The sequence below is a fragment of the Mya arenaria genome, chromosome 3 (assembly GCF_026914265.1).
Source record: "Mya arenaria isolate MELC-2E11 chromosome 3, ASM2691426v1".
NCBI classification, from domain to species: Eukaryota; Metazoa; Mollusca; class Bivalvia; order Myida; family Myidae; genus Mya; species Mya arenaria.
Genome location: NC_069124.1, coordinates 78,514,116 through 78,536,505, shown reverse-complemented (window position 1 = coordinate 78,536,505; position 22,390 = coordinate 78,514,116). Strand labels below are relative to the sequence as shown.

General features: G+C 33.6%; 1 protein-coding gene across 2 annotated transcripts; it reads left to right on the top strand.

Annotated features, from left to right (window-relative positions):
* The first annotated feature begins 206 nt into the window (after positions 1-206).
* On the top strand, positions 207-4,658 carry LOC128228656 (uncharacterized). 2 transcript variants are annotated; one of them, XM_052940089.1, is made up of 11 exons: positions 207-482; positions 602-748; positions 1,077-1,173; positions 1,312-1,358; positions 1,678-1,770; positions 1,958-2,158; positions 2,366-2,530; positions 2,723-2,849; positions 3,194-3,360; positions 3,577-3,670; positions 3,850-4,658. In XM_052940089.1, the coding sequence occupies exons 1-11, from the start codon at positions 258-260 to the stop codon at positions 3,966-3,968; spliced, it is 1,482 nt and encodes a 493-aa protein (XP_052796049.1). In that variant the 5' UTR covers positions 207-257; the 3' UTR covers positions 3,969-4,658. The 2 variants fall into 2 exon arrangements, with proteins under 2 accessions (XP_052796049.1, XP_052796048.1); XM_052940088.1 differs by having other exon boundaries at positions 1,309-1,358.
* The last annotated feature ends 17,732 nt before the right edge of the window (positions 4,659-22,390 follow it).

Sequence of the window (22,390 nt, the reverse complement as noted above, 5' to 3'; positions counted from 1 at the left end):
GCTTATATGTGCGCTTCTCTGAACCATAAAATCTAGACAGATTTTTCTCCCCTACATGCTAATCTCTTAAACCTAAAAATAACTTCCAATGATCAGACACTTTCAACCTTATCTAAATTTAGATTCTATTTTTGTTTTCAAGTGGAATGTAAATATAACCATTACTGTTTCATCGTAACGTATATATTTCAGGTAAAGCATTTAAATGCACCATAGTGAAATCCAAAAGCACTTAAATAACACATACATGTGTGACAATGGCTTCAAACGGCATTGATGTTTATGTAAAATTACCAAGCGGTAAGGCGATAGAACTGAAACAACTTCCGGCTAATACGGTTCGCGACATCGCACAGAAAGTAGCGGAAATTGAAAAAGTACCGGAAAGACGAGTGAGACTTAAATACCAGGGAAAAACTCTGGATAAAAATAAAACCATTGGATTCCTAGGGATATGTGCGGAGACTATTTTGAAAGGCGAGGTGCGTAAACAACTTTTATAGATATTGGTAAATATGATTTTAATGGTAATTCGGTAAGAGTAGTGAAAGCTAATTTTAAATACAATTATAAATAAATAAGATATGTCGATATTCCACAGGTACTGTTTCCGAAAGACATTCAAATAAGTATAAAGCATGCTGACACACAGCATATGGAAACAGTGCAATCAACAGACACCATGGTGGAAGTCAAAGGCAAAATTGCCACGGCTACTGGTATCCCAGTTGAAAGACAAACTGTAAAGGTAAAAATAAACAGATTTCATTATTACAAATCTATTCTATATGATAGAGGGAAGGGAGGATAATGTTCAAACCACATTTTCACTTAAGCGTTGAATGATGCTGAATTGTACTGATAGTAAAGACCTATCTAAGTAACTAACACTATATAGTATATGACATTAAAAAGTCGTACATTTAACGACGCTAGTCTTAAATAATAGACGTTGAGAACAGCATTCATCCAATCTCTTAGTAAAGGATTTGCCCTTAAAAATAGTAAAAATGTACGTTCATGTACAATTTTTTGAACTTTAAATAAACGAAGCATACACGCTCTTTCGGTTTCAGACGGGTTCAGCGGTGGTAAGCAGAATGGACGTCATACTCGCAGATCTTGGCCTTTCTGATGGCACAGTTCTCACAGTTACTGAAAAACAAAATACAAGTAAGCAAAAACAGGACATTATTTCTCTGGAAGTGTCCGTTGTTTGTTACTTTGAATTTGAAGAGAGACGCTGTCGTCAATTTTACCAGTTTCCCGTCATAGAACGCATTTAAATTTGTCCTTGTTTCATTTTAGCAGTTGGTTTTGACGAAGAAACTGAAGCAGTTAATGAAGAAATAAAAGACGTAAGATCTTATTTCATTTCTCTATTTCTGTAATAGCCTGATTATTTGATGATGGATGTTTAAATGAAATCGTCTTTCATTGCTTTTCAAAATAAATGTTTTCCCGATGGTCAGTCATATACAGTTAACACGTATATATACATGTACAGTTATGAAAGTAACACACTTTAAACAATGTTTTCTTGGTATATCATTTTTTTCAATGACAATTACAACACTTACTGTCGGAATGATTTTTCATGTTTTCTTTACCTATTCAAGGAAACACAAATCTAGCATACAAAACGGAAGACAATTTTAACGAACTTCCTTTCTCTAGGAGCTAATGAGCACCTTTGACGCCAGAGATCGTCCTGTGGAGGTTGTGTTCTGCTTCGACACCACTGGCAGCATGTACAGCTGTATAGAACGGGTACCGACAGTTTACATGTATCATTGAATCGACGCTAAATGTAAAATAATTATTTATAATTATTATATATTCCAATTTACGATTTGACACAAAACGCTTTTTGTTCAAGTCATAAAGTTCATACAAAAGCAAATAAGATATGTATTAAACGAATATTAATCATTAATTTGTTGTTTTTTCTTGGTAGGTGAGAAGGGATTTGCAGGAAACCTGCTCTCGGCTGCTGAGTGAGATTCCTGGAATCAGAATAGGGATAATGGCAAACGGGGACTATAGTGACAGCAAAGTGTACGTCGTTCGATACGTTGACTTGACAACAAACGTTAACGATGTATGCAATTTCGCCAACACGGTCCCACGCACTGGTGGTGGCGGAAATGGCGGAGAGGTATGTTATTATTTGAACTTTATTATCATTTTTCACATTTTATATACTTTTTTATTTTGTTAACGTTTTAATAGAAATTATTGCCTAGCCGTTGGCAACGAATCTACAAAACTACTAGTATATAGCTAAACGTCCATTGTAAGAAAAGCACGTGTAATAGAAAAACGTGAATTCATAGAATTTTTTACAAGAATGCATTATTTGCAGGCATACGAGTGGGCGTTGCGACGCGCCCAACAACTAGACTGGTCTGAGAACAGCGCAAAGGCCCTGGTGATGATCGGAGACGAGCCGCCCCACCACAAGAATTACACCGACCAACACTTGTTCTGGATGGACGAACTTGATGTCCTCATTGGCATGGGCGTCAAGGTGAATTGTCTTTTCATAGTTTTCTGTCTTGGTCTGTCTATTACACGAGAAATTTGTAACTTTGCTACTATTGGGTCTGGCCATAATGATGTATCATTTGGGGTTTAGTCCTGATATCATTGTCCTTCTCTGTTAGTTTTATTTTGATAATTCTAAATAGTGAAAACTATTCATTGACTTTTCTTTACCTAGGTTTATGGAGTACAAGCTATGTCTGAAACAGAATCAACACCGTTCTACCAAGAGCTGTCTGACCGGTCTGGAGGATTTTACCTCAAAATGAAAGACTTTAAGCTTATCACAGACATGTTCCTAGCAGGTATTGCGGATCTTTTGCATATCTTTACCTTTATTTTTGTTTGAGTAATCGCGGTGAAACGCAGACTTATAGATTTTTCAATTATTTGTTTTGCTATCTTACTTTTACAGATCTGTTTTCAATTACTGCAATCTATGAATATTTTTTTAACATATAACAGAATGCATTTTTTTTTAATCTGACAATCTTGTTTATTTTCCGACATTAATTTATTCGTTTCATACGTTTTACTAAGTTTTGCTCAACATCATCAGCTGAGCTGTGGTTGGTCATTCATAATTGTATGGATGATAAAACAGTTTCTTTAAACCCAGTGATGTTAAATGATAGCCTAAACGTTCCAGTGTGTTACCGGGAGGCGGATGACGGGCAGCTTGAGGAATTTGTGGAAGAAGTGGAGCGGGAGGGTCGGATGTGCGAGGACACCAAGGAGATGCTGGATACTCTGGTCGACAAAGGTGCGTCTGGTTCCGATCAGTCATCGCCCGCCCGGAAAATAAAACAAGAACGAGTGAGTTTACTCTTAATCGATTGCTTGTGTAACGATATTAGGTTATCTCTCTTAGTAATTTTCTCATCTTTTTAAATCATAGAAATAAAACAAATTCACATACTTAATAATGTGTTTTTAAAACATACCATACATAATTTCAACAACATTGTGAGATCAAGTTTAAGTATCAAACATAATGAAGTGTTGTAAATGTTTATCATGATTTTGGTTTAGTACGTTGCCCAACCCTGGTGGGACCCAAGCCTGCTGACAAAGAGGGACAATCCAGAGTACAAATACCAGCCCGATGTCGACTCCTGGGTCAGAGGTATACACAGACATAATATTGTCGAGAATAGTAGTATTCGAGTATTAAAGTAATCAAAACAATGCAATTTAAATCGATTAAATTACCTTTATCATTGTTTTTACATTTAAAAAGGTACGCTTTTATCGATCTCTTATATATTACAAAATAGATAATATGTGATTGTTTTGTTTTTGCAGCTGATAGATTTCAAACATCTTACAGCACAAGCAGTTTTGTTTACACGAACAATAATGCAACGAAGAAAAAACCCAGACTTACACGATTCCTGAATATATTTAAGAAAAGCAGGGACTGAAAGTGGTCAAGCACCAAGGACTCGCCGAGATTAGGTGTACATGCTGCCTGAATAACACGTGGTTCTGACTGTATGCAGCTATTCCAATTTTGACTAAGGCTTGCATTGCCTTGTTACAATTGGTTCCTTTTACTTTATGAGATTGGCTCGATTGTGAACGAGTGAACACAATTTTTAACGTTATATTTTGCACATTCAAATCTTTACTGCTCTGGACGGTTCATGGTTACACTTGCGATCTGCAGTATTTGAAACAATATTTGATACAAGTGTTTCAGCTTTACTTGTTCTATTTAAATATATGAGCATATCATGAAATGTTCCACCTTTAAAAATTAACAACGATGTCCTTAAGCACGTTGTTAATTTTCATAAAGTTCTGAACAATCGGTCCATTGGTTAATTGTTTAACTAGTATCATAAAATAAGATACAAATGGCGCTATAGGAGAAAAATTAATAAATAAATATATGCGTTCAATTTTGGAACGCTTGCCGCATGATTGGCTGCGCATGGCGGGCAGTACTAGTTTATGGCCAATGCCAATAAATATCATTATCAAACTTAGTACTAATGTTAGTGTGATCTACGCATTATTATTTACAATAAAATAAACGAATGTTTGTTATAATATGCATTTATTGTGAATTGTGTGGCTTCAAATAAAAATAAACGAAGCAATAAGTATGTTTTAAGATGTTTTAAATTGTTGTTGTGCATGGTCTTTTGATAGTTTTACTGTAAGCCTTTCGTATGTCATTCAATTATTTGCAGAATATTTAGGTTATTCAAAGCATACGGACAATTAAAATACTATTTGTTTATTTGGATAGGACATGCTGTACCTAATGGATAAAAACGTGTTTTCGCACAAAAATACAAACCCAAAGAATACAAATTAAAACATTAAAGAAAGTTGGCCATGGTCATTCCTGATGATAGGGGAATGCTTTAAAGAGACTTGGTAAAGGACAACTAGTCAACGTTTTGTACTAAACATTTAAGGCAAGGGCCTTGCCATAAGAACCTTTAAAAATATTTCGAGCGTTCAATAACTATTTAACGGGCAGAGCATAACTTGACCTAAATAACATGACTTGGACAAACTTTGATATGACCAACAGACACATGTCTAGTGCAGGTTTAGGTCATCTAGTTTGAAACCGTTGGATTTAAAGTCTGCATTAGAGTTCTCTTTTTAGGGCATTGTAGTTCGCCGAAGCGTTGCCTGGTGAAAAAATGAATGAATAGGTTGAATATTACTTTTCCTTTTTTTGATAAACATTCATACAATACTGGAGTTTAGATTTGAGTATATACGACCGATTGCGGGCTCAACAAATCGTTGTGTTGAACATAATGGTCCCTACTTTAGCCAAGAATGGATTCAGAGCACACGTGGTTAATGTTTCTGTCGGTGACTGCATGGGGTCCATCTATCCCTCTTCCGGTGCGTGTACTCTGATTATTTAATGTGGCTGATATACTCGGCAAATGTTGCTTAAAGTGAGATTTTCCCTGTTACCCGTGATATCCGAATCAATTATGTTTATGTTACACATTACTTTACAATCTAAGAACAATGGAATTCGAAACATCTTTAAAAACTGTAATTTTGATAGGACTCTTTCTAGGAAAATCAGTTATGCGTAATAAATTATAGTGGTCTGCAAATATAAGTATTCTTCCGTGGCCGCAATTGTAAGGTAGGTCCATCCCAACCCGAGCGTAGGATGTCTTGCATAACACTCACGATGGTTGTGATGAAACTATCTTACAGGAGCTGCCATGGTAGATGCGTTTTCTCCCATCTTATTTAACAAAATATAGTAAAAATGTATTTTAATTTATTTCTTTACATACGGATACTTTTTTATCTTTGACCGTAAGCAAGATAAGGATTTATAGCATGGCATTTGGATCTTGGGTGAGAGAAAAAATACTTTCCAAATTCGGCATTATATCGGCCATGGACGTCTGTTACACTTGGGACGGTATTCTAATGACAGTTTGATAGCAGCAAAAGTCGTCGGTAACACGTCAGATTTAGGTCTGAATTGCTATGGTTGACATGATACCAGGAACGTCGGAAATTGGTCGGATTTTCCACCGTCGGCTTAAAATCTCGGAATTTTGGACATTGGGATAGGTACCAACCCAATATCAATCATGCTTGATTAGAATAAAATAATCTTAAACAAATCAGATATGTGTTTTTATCATATACACAAAGTATCGCCTTCTATGTGCAAGTACTAGTTGTATTACAAGAAATGTTTAAATCACATTCGAACACATGTAAACATTTTCAGAACGTCATACAAATGCACTCAACCTATACCAGCAATTATGTTTTTGCTTAGGTTGTATTACTTACATAACTCAATCACGTTTTCTTTGTCAAATAAAATGAATATAAGCATTTGCAGTAAGAAAAATGATGTCCAGATTTAGTATAAGACAATGTATGTACATGGTTACATGCATAATCAGAACCATGAAAGGGCCAATTATTGGGAATTCTTTGAAATAAAAGCAATATTTTTGTCTTTCGATGAATAATGACGTTATGATCGGTTATCGATTTGGTAGTCAGTAAAACATTTGAGAGAGTAAACCGATTTGGAGAGTTGTCCCAACTTAACACATAAAATGAACAAAAAAGTAGGCTTCTTCAGAGTCAATACCAACTTGGAGTAAAGACAGTATCACTTTAAGCAAATGTCCATCAGTTAAAGAAGTTGGGTCACCGTCTGTGAAAGGTCAGCGAAATCACTGAGGGGTTTAGCTGGTTTCTCACACCTATCACTTATTTGTCACACTAATCCTGAGATATCGGGCTCAGTATAAAAATAGCATCGCTAAGTGATATATATATACATTATATCTTCACAGAATTAAAACTGAAAATATTACTGTTTTTACAACCTTTTTCATAATTTCTCACATCATATCTTTCAAAATACAGGCTGAAGTAAAAAAATCCTTTATGAATGCGATCAACATTTTGGAAATAGCAGAGTAATTATAGTTGCATATTTTAATTATATCAATACAATGATAAGATTTTAAAGTAGATAGAGTGATGACAGCTTTCGCAATGAAGGGTCCCAGCATGAGCAGAGATGAAACAAAGGAAACGCCGTGCTGACAAGTATAGTCACATATACTGTTCATACAGCCATTAAAACCATTCACATGTCACTTTTTATGATCTAGTGCGAACCGCGTAGCATGAGTTTGCATCGGCGAATATTTGGCGCGGTAATCTGTACTTATTAAGGAGACTAGCAAGCAAACATGTAAAATTCTGTACAAAAAGCAAAAGAAAATCTTCTGCTCCAATGAACTGTGGTCCATTAATCCTACAGCAAAGAAGTTTTCATCAAATATCTCTGCCTAATCAACTGGGTCTGAAATCCTGGGACAACATGCTTCACCGCCCGCCTGTGAAAACGCGAGAACATACATCTGATAACTCCTCTCATTTGAATAATGAATATCAAATATGGCCGTCAGTGACGTTGTCAATAGCAATTCGACTATAAAGATACGCTGTTTGAATGTTTCATGACACAAAATTCGTTTTTATAGATACATTTAGGTATATCTTTAAGGCTTGTCTTACAGGAATGTCAATACTATTCAGAATGTGGCGGAATTTGCCTTTCTGAACGTTGTGCCATGTTGGTAGAACATTTTGTTTCCGACCTTCGCTCCAGCAAAGTGGAATGAAGCCACGTGGACTAGGTGGGGACAAAACTGGATCCGACCAAACATGAGTTGAGATCAAACAACTGGAAACAAGTGTTATGTCCGGCAGAGACAGTGGACCACGCTGGAAAGAAAATCTATCGTCTCAAGGTTTGTACGCGCCAAAGCAAAGTGAAAAAAGTGTGCATTTTTCTTTAAACATTTGTTATTTTTCATATAAATTCACAATGAATGTTAATTAAGAACTTAAATACAATTTAAAATATTGTTTTAACACAATGCTGTTTGTTAAACTGAACTCGAATGACATAGATCAGAAAGAAAATTCATCTTAAACAATGTCTGTAATGACTAACTTTATTTAAAGAAACACTTATGCCTTTATATTGTTCTTATCTTAGTAATTAACCATATCTAGCAATATTATGACTAAGTTAATCAATTATTTCATTTTAATTATGTGAACATTCATGAGCAAAATATGCAAAGAGGCAAAATGTGAAGAGAGTAAGGTATTCACATGAACACATATTGAGGCTAATCGGTCATAATCAATTACAATTAAATGATTCTCACGTCGGCCACTTGACGTATGAGCGTCACTTGTCGGCGATCTATGTGTTAAATTGCAATATTTACACCTGTCTATACAGCAAAAAATAAGCGAGTACAGATACTTACATGTACTCTTGGTTTTTATATTGTATTTATACAGAAACTGATGAAAATGAAAATTTAAAAATGGTAATTAAAGGCATGATTAAAAAGAATATAGTTTCAGAACTGAAACGGTGCCAACATTTTAGTGAATTTACATATCGAAAAATAATGAATAAAAAAAGATAAATAGATAAATGTATTATAAATAGATTAATGATAAATAAATAGATAAATAAAAAGATAAATAAATAAATAAATAAATAAATAAATAAATAAATGAATGAATGAATGAATGAATGAATGAATGAATGAATGAATGAATGAATGAATGAATGAATGAATGAATGAATGAATGAATGAATGAATGAATGCATAAATACATAAATAAATAAATAAATAAATAAATAAATAAATAAATAAATAAATAAATAAATAAATAAATAAATAAATAAATAAATATATAAATAAATAAGAGCACATATAATACTAGATTTTAATAGTCATATATTAAAATGAATAAAATAAAGCAATTAATTATACATTAATGAAATGAAAAAACATACATTTAATATATATATATATATATATAAATTATCTTGCATAATGCTAATTTAATATTCAAGCTCATTTTTTCTGTAAAATATGAGAGAATATGGTTTTGTAAAATGAAATAGTCACAGTGGCATATCGTATATGTCAAACGAGTTAACTTTAGAATATAAAAAAAGAAACTTTAACTGTTAAACGAATAAACATACGATGAAAATATGATACGGCAATATTAAATGTGCATAGAAAAGAGAGTCAGTAAACTGTATATGATTTCATAGACTCTACTGTAACTCGAAGCCTCCACTTTGTACTGAAATCATTAGCACCTTATACCCTGTATTGGTCATTGTCAACATGTGACATAAATTAAAACGGGGTTTTAAAGCAAAATAATTTTGTCAAACCATAAAACTGATGGTATTTCTTATTTGCACTTTACAATTTTTACAGTTAAATTGTGTTAAGTAAAAGTGTGTTTATAACATGCAAATTAATTCATAATTTGTTAACGTAATCAAAGAAATGTTTCAAATACTGTAGAATGCAGAAAAAACATTTTCAATTTAATTATATAGTGTTCCTGCAATATTTTTGTGTCCCTACATAATTTTTATCCTCGTAAACTGTCTTTACTTCTCTTACAAAGATCAACATTCAATTATATTATGTGTCTTAAATAATAGTTCATGTTCAATGGAAAAACAATACGAGTCAATTAAAGTTTTGCTTGTCTCAAACTTCAGAGATCTTAAATTCATTAGGACAAAATCGATGAATATGTGTACAATGACTGTATGATTTACTCTCCATGGAACAGTGCCTGTGATGTTTATAGGATGTGGGTGAAAATGACTTGGTAACATTATGTTCACACAACTAATTATATAACATTGATTAAAACATTATATCGCCTTTTGTAATGCATCAGTGTGGCGGCGTTGTGTTAGACACACTGTTTGAATTGTTTGTAGACCAATACGATGTGTTTCTTTTCAAACTTTATTGACCGTTCTTTTACGCATCATTTTTTGAAGATCTCACTTTAGATACTTATCAAATTTGTGTAACGTTCGTTAAACATGCTACATGATATTTAGATTGCTTGTAAGTTTTGATTTAAAAAAAGAACACCATTCTACAATCACAATCAATGAGAATTGTCTGCCTTACCTCTGCAAAATTAGCTCATATATGAACAGTTGAATTTTTCAATAAGATATAGAAATTATTCACCGATGTTTATAATTGCAACGGCGACAATCTCACATTAAACGTGCAAATTAAAATTGTTGCTAAGGACTGACGCTTTAAAGAAAAATATCTACCATGAATTTGTTTTAAATATCATAAAAAACATCTTAAGAACAGGGCTCTAATTTGGAAAAACTAACAGTATTTAGATTGTTGTTGTCTGAACAGACCATTAAAGGTGTTCAGTAGCTTGGTCCATGGATCACTTTGATAAATTTGGCTCGCTCCGACGGTTTGAAGGATGACTGTTGCGGTAGAGATGAGAATTACTGAATTACTGAATGACGTTGTTGTGGAATATCATAAGTTTGAAAACGATATGGTTATATGTCTATATGTGTAATATGGTTGATTGCAGCTAGAGTTAACGAAATCAACACGGACCTACCAATTGTAAGAAAAGGGGTCCCATCTTTGCAAATTTAAAATAAACTAAATATTGATACTGGTACGATCAGAACAAGCAATTAATTTTGCATCACAACCTATGTTACTATGATTATATTTATTTTCTACATATATCAGTTATGTTTCTCTATAATATGGTTCAAATGTCATAAATCAATATGACCAATGATCGGTGATTTCACTGACCATTCAAGAATACATTGTTGATTTTACTGACCATGCCTAAGCGGTAACCCTAACAGACTTTATGTAATGAATAATAGCAATGATGCTTTATGTTCGTGTGATTTTCTGAGTAGTATCTTGTGTCAATAAGTCTCTATCTTGTAGTCGGTGGTCTTGATGCCATAGGGCCCGAGAGAGTGCTGCAACTAGTAATGTCTTGTTCGAGGTTCATGATCGTTCATCTCATTTAAGGGCCACTTAATATTTGATGTAGTATAAAATAGTTTAATTCCAACAGGCTATCGTGAAAGAAAAATGACATGGATGTCGTAGTATAAATTGTTTGACTGTGTACCTGTTATAGTGTCTTTTAGTTGATGTTGGCTCTGATTGGTCGTTTATGTATTGCAATCTGACTAAAGTTTTAATTAAATCTCACGATCTTCCTTCATGCAGACTCATGTTGAAGATGTAATTTAATCGGATTGGCTGTAATCGATAAATGCTGGAAAACGTATGAGGATTGAGGTTGAGAACGGTACTTGCTATCTGGTTTACCCCCCCCCCCCCCCCGCCCTCTCCGTAAACTGGTTACCCCCCACCCCACTCCGTAAACTGGTTAACCCCCAACCCTCTCCGTAAACTAGTCTATTCTCTCTCTTCTCTTGATTTTATTTACCCCCTCCCTTTCCCGCAAACTGGTTTATTCCCCTCCCTTCTCTGTAAACTGGTTTACCCCCCCCCCCCAACACATATATGAATCCCTGTTTCAACTGACCGTTCCAAGGAGATCTGTTTAATCTGTGTTTGTTGTACTGGGACGTTGCGTGTCTGTTCGCCTATAACCCCGTTATAGTTCTGGCTGGTTTCTTGTAGATAGAATTTTTTATATATTAATGCTAGTACTTAATATCAGCTATACTTTTATCTTCAAATTTTGGTCATTGTTTGTAGAAGTTGAAGGATTATAGGTTGATCAGGAGGTTTGGCATGTGTGTTGGCGTTCAGATACTAGAATGTAAAGTAAAGTGTCGGTGCAAGTTCACTTAAATAATGTGTATTTTTGAGAAGTATTTATAATTCCATGTGAAGCATATTGACATACAACTGTGTCAACTATTATAACTTAATTTTTCATAGGAATATGTCCCACCCATTAGCACATATTAACATACAAGACACAGACAGCAATTATTGGCACGTGTCCACAATGGGTACGCATATTATAAATATTCGAATATATTAACTTATTTTATATTAAATATATGTTATTAATTTCATTGTTTTGATGTTTGACAAACAATGGAGAAAATAATGTTATTGTACCATCGGCTCGCTTCCCCAGTCCACATGCGCATGGTTTCCCCAGTCCACATGCGCATGGTTTCCCCAGTCCACATGCGCATGGTTTCCCCAGTCCACATGCGCATGGTTTCCCCAGTCCACATGCGCATGGTTTCCCCAGTCCACATGCGCATGGTTTCGCCAGTCATTTGAAACCCTTCTTCTTACATGTACATAATGTACATAACGTGTTCCTACAGGAATATTACCAATAGTATCACGAAATAGAGCTTCTTTTAAATTTTGAAATAATTTCAGTTAACAAATGATTACATGTGATCTAACAGGGTAAACAATACACAGACAATATACGATGAATGCTTGATACACATAAATGCTTATTTTCTGAATCTGTTCAAGAATCGCCGGATACATGTATCTGCATACCTGCATACTGATATCATGAACAAACTTGTAAACATATTAAACCAGTAATCACACATTAAATTTCAATAATGTATCAATAAAGGTTGCTCATTTGTTTGTCATTGTGCGTTTATGTGTGCCTCTTTACATGAATACCAGTATAGTTGAGATTGGTCACAATGCTTGTCGCCGCAGTTTCTAATGCATTCTTGTGCATGATATTTAAAATCAGAGTACGCCAGTAGAACTTTTAAACCATAAAAATAAATCTATCTAAGATTTGTCAATTCGTTTTCTGTAATTAATATTTTGCAAATGTAATTAGACAGAGAAAAATAATTACAACATGCATAATCCGTGGCCATTGTGAAGGTTTTGTACGTACAAATATTCTTAATGTACATATGATCAGAATACTTTAAAGTAATTTCCTTTTAAATCCTTTTTCACCATCCCCGCTCGCCATCGACTTAAATGCCTAAATAATTAAAGCTACCCTTTTATATTGCAATGAAACCCATATAACTTTGATTTTAAACCGAAGTATGCTTGAATGTTAGGAGTCACGTTAAAGCTTTCTGTCACTTTATTTTCATGGTACACAATTTTCTGCGATAAAATCTTTCATAAATCACATCTAAATGAGGGTTCAAGCTGCTTCACTTAAATACAATCATTTTCATCTTGAGGCGTCGCCTGCTAATGCAAACTCATATAGTGTGTTCAATATGTTGGTTTCATTGTGTCACGGGTGGCTTCAACCCCATGCTGTGTTATGAATATTGTAAATGTCATTGTACTCATGTAGTTTTACTTATATTAAGTGACAGAAGGTATACACCATAGGAGGCTTATAGTCTGTACTCAGACAAATACATAATATAAAAAACACACACACACACAAATAACATTGTTTCAAAAATGAGGGAAATACCGCGAAAACATGCATTTTATACCACAAAAACATATATTTAATATGAACCGAGGCGAATTTTTAATACTAACGCTTCAAATATATCTACATGACTTCTATCTTTGACAAGTTTTAAAAAAATCTACGCAGTAGGATACGTTTTCACTAAACCTTTTTTCATACACGTTTGACAATCCTCAAATTATTTCAAAACGATTCAGCTCGACGGCTGCAGGCAAGTCATGTACTTCCGGCTGACGTAAATTATCCATTAATGGATACGTCCGACGCCCGTTTACCGTTCCGAACACAGCGCGTGACTTACACGTCGACAGAACGTACCCGCGGGCCCCAATTAACGATCGTGTTTTGAAATAATATCTAATCGATTTCAATTTGTTTGACAAATTTGAGAATATACATGTAATGTTTGATTACTTGACGCGGAAGAGACGAATAAATATACTTATATTTTAAGCGTTAGTTCATTTCAAATTCATCATTAAAACAGATATAACCATGCGGGTAGGAGGACACATGAGAAAGTAAGCAAGCTGCACACATGTATCATCACTGCCTGGCGCTGGGGTAAGTTGAATTTATCATTAAGTTTTGTTTTTATTAACGCTATTTTGTGAAATATAAGCAACTGAACGTTATTAATTTATTGATCAGGCATGAGTTTGAGACGAGCATGTAGCGTGCACCTCGACAAGTTGTTTATCAATGTGGGTGACCCAGGGATTATATGCCCCCCGATGGTATTCACAAGTAAATAACCTCATTCAATTCAACTCCGCTTGAATGACAAAAGTATTGCGAATTCATATTTTAATGCGTTTTTCATTGAAATCAATTAGGTATCTGAAATGTATTTACTCTTACAATGCCTCATTCGACTCTGTGCATAAAACATGTACTTGAATGTCCGAGGACCAGTCGTTCACGATGAAACATGTTTGCGGGTATAATAGGCTCTCTCTTAACCCTCTCAAGATAATGAAACAGGGGCGGTGCGATCTCCCCTTACTGTCAATATCCATGCATTCACGGTGCAAATGGGCGACTGGGGACTCTTCAAACACTGCAGCTATCCAATGACGTGCTCGTCAGTAACAATGAACAAAATTGTCTATTGATATATTTGTTTGCGTAATTTCAAATGGAATGTTATGCGTGTAACCTTGCTTGTAGATATGACGAAAGGAGTGAGTTTACCATTCTTACAATATGCATATTGATTTTTAAGGATTAAAAGCAGAATATGTTTATCATAGATGTAAGCTGATTCTGAGGTATTTTACTTCTTTTTGACTGCGATTAATGGCTGATAAAATCGTGATTATATTTGTTGTTTTAACACTAAAGATGCAAAATATTTTACTCATTTAAACAAGCCTGAATTCCTTTCTGTACTGGCACTTTTTTTGTTATATTTTATGTAGCTCTAACGAGCCGTGTGTATATGTTCATGTTGTCGTGTTCAACAGCAATTTCCAAATTGTAATCGCCTGATATGGCGCGCACCTTGCGATTAATCTTGGAATCGCTTCGATAAAATCGATTTCAACTCAAAGAGTTTCATCTTTTATAGCTTCTAGGGAAACTAATCAAAAGAATTTCCACAATTCCAATAAAAGTACTTGTTTCAGCACGAAGTAGGCATTGAAATAATCAGACAGGTCTTGGAGTACGGTATCTTTTTAAAGTATCAATAGTGTGAATTCAAGTGACTAGGGATGCGCAATTTACATAAATTTATAATTTATCAGGAAAAAGTCAAGCAATTCTTATAATTGTGGTTACAAGGTAGTAGATGTAAAATAAGGTTTTCTTGGTTGAAACCCTACAGTGTGCATTGTATATAAATGACCAAATACAACCTGAATTCCATTCGATCTAGTCACATTAATTGTGAACCGAAAAGATATACTTAACCAGAGGCAAATATACGAGCGTACCGTGGATTTACCCAGAAAGCCTGATAAAATCAAACAATGAAATCACTAAGCATTAATTTCCCAAGGAACCAAATACAATCACGATTTACCATCATGGCTGAAACTAGCAACAATTATAAGCCAAATGTTTTCAACATTGGCGTCAATATGTTGTACTTATTAAAAAATTCAATATATTAGATTAAATTAAAAATATTGAATTAGTAAGACAAAAATATGTGAACAATATTGTTTGAAAGATATAAGATTTATTTTACCTTAAAGTGACTTAAACAAGATAACGACAACATGTTTATTAACAACTTCTCACTTTTTAATCCACTTCAACAATAAATATTTTGAAATTAAAGTGAATTTCTTTCATATTTAATTTAAATATACTTATTTGCTTATCAATAAGAAAATGTATTAAATAGAATATATAGAATATATATATATTGGAACAATATTCCAATTTATTCTAGACAAAATAAATTAAAATAAATGAGAAATACATTTTCCAAAACCCAAATACATTAAAGACAACACTTTTCAATAGCCAAATCTGATTCTGTCAAACTATTAGCTGTATTTTAATACAATATAAACAATTCTTGAACAAAATTCCATATACTTTTGTCCCCAAAAAAGGCTGATAATGTTGGAATCATGCGTCAACTTGCCAAGCAGATTCAACTGGAACGGAGTTAAGTCTTTCAGTTATATTGAGCTGTGATTTTTCCTTTACATTTCATGAAAAAAGATCATCAATGTGATGAAAGTATGTTCAGTGGTGTGTGCAGTCAATAGTGTGTGAACCTGATTGACTTTGATGACTGGGCGATGACTTATTGGTGCTCGAGAGCTGTCTTTATGGGAGGTGCACTTGACGCCCTTGATTGTACATGTTTGTCCCATTACGGACAAGGTCTTGGAGAGTTTATGGATACATTGGAATACTTGGACTTTTGTTTTCACAAGTTTGTTTGAAGTTGTTTTGTTGTTGTTGTCTTTCAAGAAAACAAGGAATACATGCTAGAACATGGGTGATTGCTTTACTTATTGCTTGAAGACCTTTGTACATTTTCCATATATTTGTCAAATACACCACGTCGGAATCATGATTGGTGTCATAACATAGCTTTTAATGTTTGGGGTGTAAATTTAATGACGAATCGAGATTTGAACATCATATGATGTACTACTGAGATGATGACAAATATAGAAATAAAAATTCTAATAAATTGTAGTTTATTTTAAAAAAATCATTTAGGACTTTAAGTAAACGTTTTCGATGAAAACAGCAACTATAAAAATAAAATAAAACTATTTTATAGAGGTAAATTGTTAACGAATTGAAAGGTACATGACTTAATTGTGTGTGGTATTTTATATAAGGCCAATGTATAATATTACGTTTCTAATGGAACTGTAATAGTATGATATATATATATATATATATATATATATATATATATATATATATATATATATATATATATATATATATAGAGAGAGAGAGAGAGAGAGAGAGAGAGAGAGAGAGAGAGAGATATTTATAAATATACAGAGTACATATGTAAGATAAATGTTTTGTACTTTGCATCTCATCATCTTCAAAAACTGGACTGTTCTTTCACACACATAATAAAGTGTAATACATGGTATAATCAACAATATCACTGATTACAATCAAAACTATGCGTATGCACATTATGAGAAGAAAAGCACTTCAAATACTAAATTGAACAAGAACTGAATTGCTTACAGGTATAAAAACAAAACATCTAATTTATTAATTAATTCATTCATAAATTCGCCGTACATAGTATGCAGAAAATAGGTAATTTAATGCCCGTTAATGTCTAGCACACGTCTTCGTGAGGCTCGGAAATGTTCATGATGCTTCAAACGGTTGGTTCTAAAGAGCTACATATATTATTTATCGTGGTGGTCATTAATCGATGCTTGAAACGAACCACCAACCTCTGGTGTTGGTGCTGCCTGCCATTTCCGTGGGAGAAAAATACATGTGAACTTGTGCCACAAGATAATTGCCTGAATGTATGAGCAGATTTAAACATGAATGTGTACTACTTATTTTATAATGATAAATTATTCTTTTTGATGCCCAATTACTAAAATATACCAAAACATGTTGTCAAATGAGTTAAGTTGGGTGTATCTTGTCTTGGCAGCAATCAATCCTATCATCTTCTGTCTATCATCAAGGTTTTTATGGGCAGTAGACCAATCAAGCTGACCATACCGACATGTTTGTGATGGTGGAAACTTCATTTGGATGTTGGAGTGATGTCTTTTAGTTTATTATCTTTACAAAAATATTTATAATGTGTCAATAGTTATTGCCATTGTTTTAGAGGGGGTCGTCTGACTGTGAGTAGCTACATTTGATTTGTACATACTTTTAAACTAAATCTGTACACGCAAATTATATTCATAAATTCGTTTTTTAACTCCACAAAGACCCAAGGAAACTGAATTACTATACAGTATAAGTTTGGACCTGTTTGTGGCAAAAACAGACGCTGACGGAAAAAGGCCGAGGAACTGGGGACATGAGGAGGCAACGTGAATGCAAATTAACACTGAAGAAAGAAGCAGTAATTGAGGATCATTGGATGTTAAGGATGACGAATGGATATTAAATAAACAATAAAATACATCGACTTTTAAAATACCACGTATGCTGATGTTACATGTTGGCTGATTGGAGTTGGAGCCTAACTAAGGACATGTATGTGACCGAACAGAGGGGTCGTCGAGAGGACTCTGGTTCTGTCTTTGGTTATCTAGCTGTATGATTGAACATGTAGCTCATAAAGCTAGGTTACCAAAGGCAGAAATAGATGTCAGAACCACCGTCGCATGTTGGGAACTTGGAATGATTTTGAAATGGAGAATTTGTTAAATTCGGCACACTTAGCGAGAAAATAATACATTATATACATTACTCAACGAAGCATAAACATCTGAAGTAATACATGAGTTTAGATGAAAGTACTTTTATATTAAAACTCAAATGTGAAAATCATGAAATGAAAATGGAAAATAAAATGAGGACAAATGATGGTAATAATGACAATGATAAAAGTGTTTAAATTAGTGACCATAAGTCTGTGTGAGTTAAGGTTCTCTGAAAAAGTGGCCTTGATTGATACAGATATTTCAACAATGAGGCCGCATGTCATTCACTGAAATGATTACACAACACATATTGAATGTTACCTATCTGTAGCTGCTTTATCGTGACAAGAGGATTCTATGAACCAAGGAATGCAGGACAAATAATGATAAAAACAAATCACAAGGAATATATATATCAAAATCAAGTTAAAATAACAGCGACCACATTAGAAATACCCCAAAATGTGCATAAAGAAGTTAACTGCCCTGTACAAATAATGGGACAATATTTGTGATCATTTATGATAAAGACCGACATGAAATCACGGAGGTGTGACGCGTTATGAATATGATCATATCAATAGAAACCGCTCACGCACATATAAACCTGTTCAATTTGCATAAATTTGTCTATATGTTCGGAAACCTGTTACTGAAATGACATGGCAATCTCAATGTGTGAGGTTAATATTGTGCCGTTTTAAAAGCTTCAGATTTACATGAAATTACTTTTTAACATAACAAAAATGAGAAAACACTGTGTATGTGTTAAATGCTGTTGAGACATGCCCTCAAAAATATATGGAGTAAGATCAGAATGTTGCACTTTTATAATGTTTTGAATTATTTACCACTTTTACTTATAAATTATGAATTATAACAGGCACATACTCAAACTGCGAGAACACACATGTGTGTGTGTGCATCCCATTGGTAGACTGACTGATTACAAACAGACAGATAGGGACATGATGACAGGTTACAAGTGTGTAATTATTGCCGTTATTACAAGTTCTTGACAAACACCATACATACAAAGCCTGATATAGCCATGTATATCAGTACACTTTCAAAATGGTACATGGCATTTGCATTGTAACTTCAATCATTTCAGGAGGGCACGCATGCAAATGTCATGCGCTTCTTGGGAATTTGCAAGTGTGCCCTAGGGCGTTTATATGAACATAAGAAAAAATGTGGTTAATCCTTATATTTACATTTTTATAATTATTCATCACGATTTAAAATTCTGCAGCTGAGTATTTATTGTTTGACACAGGTAATCGATAACACCGTTGGTATAAAAGACTAGCCGCCAGTTGTAACGTCGTATATCATTGGTTTAATGACATCGCGCTGATCCTATCATTGGTGTGCAAAACTCAATGACGTTATAAGTTTTCACTTTACAAAGACAATGCGAATGTAAAACAAAAATATAAAATTATATCATTATTTGAGTCGAATCAAAACAGAATGATCTCCCCCTTTCTCGCTGGGGTAACTGTGATGTCATATATACAGAGGTGATAGCATTTATTTCGAAGAAAGAAGACATAATTATTATATAAATCGTTTAAGTATTAAAACCCATTTCGTCTGTTGTGGTAATGGTGATGTCATGTGTAGGAATTGTTTGTTTGTGTGTCTCCTTCTTGTAAGAATGTGTTCGCGCTAATGTTAAACGTCGTATCAAGGTAGAACTTTCTGTCGAGATGTTCTCTCTATGTGTTCAGTTAATATTAGTTTCTTTTTTATTCTTTATTTTCATTAATTCTATTGTCATATTTCATTTATTCAGTTGGTCTACGCAAGGCAGACTTGGAGTTCTCTGGAAGTTCAATTGTATTGATTCTTTCTGTGTATTGGCATAATCATGACACAGTATACCAACATGCTATTCGTCTTCAATGGCAGTTGAATTACAAATAGTAATATTGTGTCAAGATATATGAAATTTTCTAGCGGCCATGGCGTGCCTTAAAATTGTGTGATAGGAAGTCTTAGAATTATTACGTTATTGCATACGAACGCGATAGTCATTTTTTCACTCTTTTATATTTTACGCCAATTAAAACTCTCTTTTTTCAATAATAATACCATATTATGCAACTATTTAATAACATATATTCAGAGCAAAATAAAAGATAATGTTGATCAGTTTGGTCTGTAAAGATAAACATTATGATGTGTTAATGTCTTAAAAATATATTTATTAACAACCATGACACTGTGGAGCGGGACTTTTCGCGTTTATGTCGAATGAAATAATTTCATCAAAAGCACAAACCATGAACATTAATTAAAGCATATAAGTTTGTTTTACACATTTTGAAGGATCGACGTTTTTGGTAATAGAACATCTGTAATCATTCAAACATTATTCAATTCGTTGCAATTGTGCAAGCTTGAAATACCATAGATTAAAAATTAAGTTTTTATTTTTTTATCAAATTTTCGAAAATGAAATGGAGCCTCCATCTTCCTCAGGAAAAAAACCCAATTTAGTAGCATACTTACTATTGCAATTGGCATTTGGCTAAATATATTTGAATCTAGCTGAAATTGTTTATTTTTTATTTAAAACTAATCTTCCAAAACTGGTTGCAAAATAAAAAAATAATATATAGCCAAAACCCTTTTAGTACATACTATTGAATAAAATAAGGAGACTAACTTTGAGTATTTAAAAATAAACATGAAATACTAGTATGTATATGCATATTAAACATAATCACCTATATACCATTCATTGTATTGTTAAAATTTTGATTATTTAAGTTTTGGTATGTTATATGTTGTCTGTAGTGCACGAAAGTGCATATATATATGCATGGATATTTACACATGTGTTGTACTTCTCGCAATTTTTGTATGATATTCGGCAACATGGGTCTATGATCTTCTTGTAAATAAATTATCTGTTCTGTTCTACTATTATAACACTTAAATGGTACATTTTCTTAACTTTTAATTCAATTGTGCGGAAAATTACAAGAATTATGACGGCATGTCAATTCTTTTCAGCACGAAACAATTGTAGCGTGGTCGTAATCGTTCGCTGGAAAAAAATTTAATACCGAGGAGGCTTCAAAGACGATGTTACTATTTCGATAAAAGTAGTTTCGCACTTATGTACCTAAGTGTTCAGGCTCATGCCGCCGCTAGTGCATGGGAACGCCGGGCAGATTCACATTTAAATTTACAAGAACTCTGACATTTAAAAAAATCCATTAAGCATATAGCAGGGTCTTGACATTTCGAATGATGCAATAATGAATCCCACAAAAAGAACAAGTAAGACATATTACACAAGCATTTTTTGTACAATTCAAGCGCATTAGATCTTCAAAACATTTTAACGAAATGAATTACCGGTATGATTGGAAGATATGACACATTTAATGATAACTTTGATATCCTTTTCAAAGTCCATATCACTGTTTAAAACAATATATTAATATAAATAATAATGAAAATAACCATAGTTTTTCTTATGGTTGGAAACCTTTGGCAAAGGTATGTCAAATCGTCAGAATAATAACATAAATTGTATCAGTTGACCCGTTTAAATTTGAAATTTCAGCTCATTTTCTTGCCATTCCTTAGATTTATTGTAATATTTTAGACAACACGGGACGAAGCAAAGCGGAGCATCATATTGATGTTAAGTGACGTCAGGCGCGTGGTTGCCTTGACGCGAGTATGCGGCTGAATCCACATGATTCTGAAAAAAAAAATCAGCCAGAGTTGCAGTATGCGTAGTTGACTACATGATCCTAAAATTGTCCATTTTCCAGTACTAAATAAAGCACCTCAGAACGTCCAGAATGCACCAGATTGCACCGTTTTTTTTCCAAAAAAGAAAGAAAGGGGGCATGCCCCTGGAACCCCTTGCACAATGTTTCATCCACATGAATAGAGGGCTAGCTAGGCCCCTGCACGTTGATTCAACAACGTAAAAAAAAAACAAAAACGGATCTATTAAAACTTAGAAAGAGAATTAATAATAATACATGTATAATAATACGCATATAGCATTTATAAATAAATTTATTTGTTTATTTCTATTTATATTCACATCAAGCCACAATTGCTAAAAAACAGTAACAAATTATTCGTGTAAAAGTTTACTAAGCTGTTATGTCCATATTTAAGTAATTTATTTAAAATGACATTCT